This window comes from Symphalangus syndactylus, chromosome 14 (genome assembly GCF_028878055.3).
Source record: "Symphalangus syndactylus isolate Jambi chromosome 14, NHGRI_mSymSyn1-v2.1_pri, whole genome shotgun sequence".
NCBI classification, from domain to species: domain Eukaryota; kingdom Metazoa; phylum Chordata; class Mammalia; order Primates; family Hylobatidae; genus Symphalangus; species Symphalangus syndactylus.
This window is the reverse complement of record NC_072436.2, coordinates 42,242,778-42,249,269: the sequence shown is the minus strand read 5'-3', so window position 1 is coordinate 42,249,269 and position 6,492 is coordinate 42,242,778. Positions and strand designations below refer to the sequence as shown.

Here is a 6,492-nt window from a genome sequence, read left to right as displayed (position 1 = left end):
GCATCAGTGGATAATTCATTTTCTAATCTCGTACCTGATAATAAATTAGCTTTGTAATAAGAAGTCATTGTTAAAAATGTTTTTTCTTTGTTGTTCAACTCTTTTAAAATAAAATCTTACATGGAACCCAAATATATGAAATAAATTAAAAATTCACATTGTGGCTGAAGCAGGAGTGAGGCTTTCTCACAGCAGTCATCAGCAGTACAAAACGACCGCCCTGCTGTTAAGTCCAGAGAGTCTTAGGCAGGTTTATTACGTTCTTTTCAACTAGAAACTTGAATAACTGTTTACCATTCCAACAACCCATCTCACACTTCAAAGTATGTTCTTCAGAGTTAAGGAGAGCTGCTTTAAAAACAGTATGGTCAAATATAGCCACATGTGTAACAAACACTCCCGCAGTGTCATGGAGCCCCTCTGTGAACAGTCTGCTCAGCTGGCACTAAGTGCCATGGCGCTGGCCTGGCTCTGTACCTCAGGTCACCTACCCTCCAGGACTCCCTGCCTACCAGAACCCGGGTATCACTGATCTTGCGAAGAAACTTCTGAGCTTGTTCTGTGACATGTATAATTTAATTTACTGAAGTTTTAAAAGACTGAGAGATATCTGTGAATTTCAAATGCAAAAATAAAATTTAAAGTGTACAGACAAATTGTGCTATGCAAGGTTTTATTTACAACTTAGATGACTTTATGATTGCTCAGAATCTGACACAGACTAGTAAGTTTTATTGTCTGAAAATACTCATAAAATACCTCATCTCCAAAATAATTCAAATACATAATTAAATGGATGTTTTTAAAATGAGTTTTCAAAAAGGAAAATTAAACACATTTTAGTAAATATATATGTTTTATTTGTCAAGAGTAAATTTCAGTTTTATTTAGAATATTCAATTACAAAAAATGAAAATTTATGTATCTGTGAATGTTAAGAAATGTTAGAAATCATTAAAATGTTCTGAGAATACTAGTAAGGCACTGAATGCAAATACTACCTGAAATACGAATTATGTGCATTTTTATATCTTTAATATTCAGATGTTCATAGTTATTTTCTTAAAAAGTATTTCTAATAAAATGATTCAACCATATTATTTTTCCCCTGGAAGAGTTTAAACAAGTATGTAATGAAAAATTTTCCTAATGAAAGCTGTGATATACTCATGCTCAAAGGTACTTTATCCTTAGGAAAAAGAGTTTATATATCTGGATGTTTTAACTTTTAAAGATATTTTGTTTCACCACAGTAATACATCAGCCATAATAAGGCATAATAAAGCATGAAGTCATCATATTAAATAATCTGACACAAAAGCTTAAGATCGTATCACCAATTGGGTAACTATATCAAAAATTTTTAAGTTCTATAAAACTATTAAGAGGTTAGAGTTTTAGCTCTATAATACATCCCAAAACATATTCCCCAAAATTTTTAGTATACATAAAAAAGGTTCATCTTGGAATATAAATGTAATCAGAACCCATGATATTAATGGGTTCTGTATTTTCAATGGCACTGACCTGACACTTTGCTCTTTGGTATAACGCACTGCAGTGACAATAGCTTGGTAGCAAGAGAAAAAAAGATTTAGATTCATCACAAAACAGCAACTTAAAAATTTCTAACAACAGTGAATATATATGAATATATAGGTACAAGCTGAGTATCCCTTATCCAAAATGCTAGGGACCAGAAGTGTTTTGGATTTCAGGTTCTGGAATATCTGCGTATACACAATGGGACCCGACTCTAATTACATAATTCATGTTTCACATCCACCTTATACATATAGCCTGAAAGTAATTTATACAACATTTTTAATAATTTTGTGCAAGAAACAAAATCTTTTTTAAACTGAACCATCAGAAAAAAAAGGTGTCAGGTGGGGAATCTTCCACTTGTGGGGTCAAGTCAGTGCTCAAAAAGATTCAGATTTTGAAGCTTCTGAATTTCAGATTTTGAATTAGAGATGCTCAGCTTGTAGTATCATTCACTCTGGCTTACGTATTGACCTTGTACTTGAAAGTACTTTTCCATAAATATCAGTAACTGTGGCCGTTCACCAAATATAGAAGTGATAAAACAAATAAAAACAGCAAAATCAAAGCACACTTCTAGTTTTTTTTTTTTAATAAAGTTTGCTTGTGATGATGACCTTCTGTGCTCTGGAACTTCTGTTTTACAAAAAATTGGAGCTGGAAAGAAAAAGAACCTTTTGATTGGTACAATTTAAAAAAAACATTCAAGAAGTAAAAATTAGCAAATATGCATCTAGTATATTATAGGATGTCTGGCTATGGGACTTTGAAAAAGAAAAGAAAAAACCAAAAACACTAAACCATATTTTCTTGAAGATACATTCTTCTAGAGAGCTCTCAAAAAATATAAGCTTGGCCCTGATTTTGCAAACAACAGCAAGGTTCTCAAGTGGAGCAGGGTGATAATTTTTACAAGGTAAATGTAAATTATCTTTCATATAGGGGAAAAAATGGGAAATCTAATTTTAGTAACACTGGGTTAAGATGAAAGGAAAAAAGGTATTAATAAAAGATCCATTAGCTTTAAAATCCAAAGCATGTTGAAAAGCAGTAATAAATTTATAGTTTATCTTTTGAAATTCAATGCTTGAATAAAATACAGCTTTTATACTACTTATTCTTTCAAAAATAATTGCATGCCTACTATGTACCAGACAACTGCTCTAGGCTCTGGGGATGGCTATATCAATGAACAAGATAAAGATCCATGCCCTTGGAGAGCTTACACTGAAAGATCATACATGAGAATTCCTTCTTCTTTTCCAAAAAAAAAAAAAAACCAAAAAAACCCAAAAAAACCTGTAAAATATATAAGCCAATAAAATCTGCCAAAGTCCTGTGGTTTACTTCTCCATATTTAAAAAAATTGAAAGCCACCAATGGGCCAAGGTCATGTTTTCCTGTTTTAAAGTTGAGTTGCAATATTCTGAAAATGGGTCTGAAATAGATGCAGTGAGAGCCTTAAACCAGATGTGTTGCTCTGTGGGGAACATGGGAGCATGCGATGTTGCTAGCACACAGGCAGCTAGAGTAAACTGAGGCAGAGTCCCCCAAATGAGCATTCTGAACAGAACAAGGCATGATGAACTTCCTCAACAGCCAAATAGTTAAACCGACAGGGACACTTAAGTGGGAGAAATAAAACAAGGGACACAAAGTACAGAAGGAAATTATCAAAAAGGAAAAATAAACTTATTTCCTAAAACTTGGGCAACTGATTTTAACACATACCCCAAACCTACACGCCTTGCGATTATCATCCACATGTTATTCATGGCCGCTCCCTTGCACTGTGGCCCTCTCTACCTTTCTCTGCATCTTTACATCCACCATTGGTTTCACAAGCTCTGACATCAATGCACAGGAGTTCGAATCGACAGCCTGGTTCCCTTATTAAAATAAAAATTCTCACAAAATCAGCATCAGTAGAATTTGTTCTAAAAAACTGAACCTAAGGATTAGTTTAATAAAATACTATCTTATGTCTATAATTCCCCAACAAAGGGCACAGCTTCATTTAGACATAAAATTCAAAATAACTCATGGTAGGTCAGCAGCCATTAGCTGTGTACTAGGGCCACGGCTGGGCTATTAAATAAGAGCAGCCATTTCCCCCCCAGCTAACTGATCCTTTTTACACTGTGATGTATTTTTGTCATTCATTCATTTTGGCAAATACTGAACACATAACATGTGCCAGGTGCTGTTCTGGATGCTGGGGAAACAGCAGTGAACAAGAGGGACAAGGTCTCTCCTCTCCAGGAGCTGACATTTAGTTGGAGGAGAAAGACAAAGCATAACGAAGCAGAAGTAAGAAGCGCTAGGAAGATCTGACAGGGCAATGTGACAAGTGCGGGCAGGGCTGCCAGGGAGGGTGGCTGGGCCTCTTACTTCTTACGGTCCTTGTCCTTCCTCAGGTTGCTGCCTGTTGCCAGAAAGGACTGGCTGTGAAATATCTCGGAGGTAGCTTTCTTTTTAGAGAAAGCAATTATTTCTTCTTCCAAAAGTCTTCTCTTTTCTTCAAGCTTCATCCTCTCTTCTTGGTGAAGTCTCTTAAGGTGCTCAAATTTGGCCTGTAGCTGGAAACAAAAGTGCAATCCCCACTACTGACACAGCATGGCAGCAGAGGCACACTCTCCAGCTCAGCAACACAAAGGCGGACCCCATAGCGCAACACAGAATAACCTACACAGTCAAAATCTTTCTGAAGTCTCAGAAGTTCATAGTTAAGGAAAAGTTTACATATGGAATTCCCTTGGTAACTTTAATTTTAAATGAGTTCCCATGAAAAAAATGCTTAAACTAACTATAATAAAAATCATAGCTTTATGAACAAAACTGTTTTTAAAACATTGTGACCTTTTCCTAGAGTTTTTATTTTCTCGGTGTATATTTTCCCCACAAAACTTCTTAAAGTCTCTCAAGTCCATGCTCAATAAGAGATGCAAAGTATAGAAAGAAATTACCAGAAAGGAAAAAAAAAACACTATTTTCCAAATAAAATATGTGTAGTAAACAGTTATTGAAAACTGTACTCGTAAACATCACTGGAAAGCAAGTGTCAATTGTCAACTACGTCAAGAATGTTAAAACTATATTCTATTTTTCCATAGTCTTTCAATGTCCTGAGATCTAGGCTTAAAAAAATCCTAAATTCACAGAAAGCTTTACATATGAAAATATTCATCATAGTAGAATTTATACTATAATAGGAAAAACATTGCCTAAGTATCCAATGAAAATAAAGTCAAAGAATAAATTAATGCTAAATACATTTAATGCAGCCGTAGGAGAGCAGAATGTGCAGGACTGTTGAGCTGAGGGCAACTAAGGAGCAGCAGATATAGGAAAGCTCTCTGACCTCCCTTTAGGCGCCTAAAGGCAGGATGCAGATGTACAAAGACAAAAGGTATCCAGCCCCCTTCCCCAACCAGGGAGAACAAAGGTTAACCACCAAAGACAACTTCAGACCCTTTTGGGCCTGGAGACTGGTACCAGACAGCTCTACATTAACTAGCTTTACTGACTAGTCTTCATCTGCCAGGTATGTGCCTTCCTCCAAGTTGCTGCCCCTAGAGACTCCAAGTCCTTTTCCTTTGTCGTCATTTCTGTAAAAATTAACTCTTCTTTGTTGAAGATGCTACAGAAGGTAGAATGCAGTCGCCTCTTTGAGAACTACTCATTGACTGTATCACCCATGTATATGTGAAATATACATGCTAATAAACTTGTTTGTTTTTCTTTTGTTAATCTGAGAATAAGGGGTCATTCCAATTAAGAACCTATAGGGGTTATTCTTCCCCTATACAACTGTTAAATGAATTTCACAAAAGTTTATAACATTACAACAAGAGATTTCTCTTAAGTGAAAAAAGTAGAAGAAAAAATTATTTAAAGAATTCAATTCAGTAGTTTTTCATCTCCTTGGGGCTGAAAATCATCTTGATAAACCATATAAAGGGAGCAATGTCACCTTAGATGTCAACTTACGGGCAGGCCTGTCTTTTACTTTACTTTGTTCCACAATTTAAGGAATGCCCTATATGGATTACAGAAGGCATATTTCTCAAAGCTATGAAGGGCATAAAACTCTGGAAACTTACAAATAAAAAGGAAGCTTTAAAACAACTGGGATATACCAAAAGAAAAAATCTATCTAACATTTTTACCATGACGGCTGACATTGAGTAAGCACTCAATAAATATTAGCCATTGTTAATAACAAAAAATAGGAAACTCAACTTGCTCCAACTGCCACCCTGGGTAGTTCTTTCTGTGTCCTGTGCTCTGTTATAGGTGCAAAAGAAAAACCCTTAGCACACATGTGCTGGGGTAACTGTAGGAGCAACGTCTAACTGAGGATTACTTAGGAGCTATGTCTTTTTCATTTTTATACCCCCAGCACAGCACACAATACTGCTCATAAAAGAATTCTAAAAGATGTAGAAGAACTAGTAATGAGAGGAAATACAGATGAAAGTTATGGGAAGTTCTGCATGCAAGTTCAAAGAGACAAGGTCCAAGGAAGAATGTAGGTGGACCTGGTTTAATTGTGGCTTACCTCAAAAAAAAAAAATCTAGGGTCTTAAGCCAGCTCCATATGAATCAGCTGTGTGCTGTGCCCTCTGACAACACAACCACAGTGTCTAGAATCTACATTTTAAAAGAAAACCTTATTTTTGGTCCTCTGATCTGGTTAGGTAAATCTGACATTAACATTTTAGTTCTGGGTAGAAACCTAGCATTCATGCAAACAAAGCAGGACTTGGTGTCTAAAAAAAGACGACATAGCCGGGCGTGGTGGCTCATGGAGGTTTACAGGCATGAGCCACCGTGCCCGGCTATGTCATCTTTTTCTAAGACACCAAGTTGTCTAGAAAGGGGGAGACCTTTGGGAGGCCAAGGCGGGTGGATTGCCTGAGCTCAGGAGTTCAAGACCAGCCTGGG

General features: G+C 36.2%; 1 protein-coding gene across 10 annotated transcripts in view; it reads right to left on the bottom strand.

Annotated features, from left to right (window-relative positions):
• Positions 1 to 837: 837 nt before the first annotated feature.
• Positions 838 to 6,492, bottom strand: part of SEPTIN10 (septin 10) — a 76,076-nt gene continuing 70,421 nt past the window's right edge. For 7 of the 10 annotated variants that reach the window (XM_055240632.2, XM_063616652.1, XM_055240633.2 and 4 more), the window contains 2 exons: positions 3,937 to 4,124; positions 838 to 2,202 (listed from right to left, as the gene is read on the bottom strand). In XM_055240632.2, the coding sequence (XP_055096607.1) occupies positions 2,187 to 2,202; positions 3,937 to 4,124 (204 nt within the window). In that variant the 3' untranslated portion in view covers positions 838 to 2,186. Of the gene's footprint in view, positions 2,203 to 3,276; positions 3,435 to 3,936; positions 4,125 to 6,492 lie in introns of those variants that run through there. The other 3 variants (XM_055240630.2, XM_055240631.2, XM_063616651.1) reach the window with 3 other exon arrangements.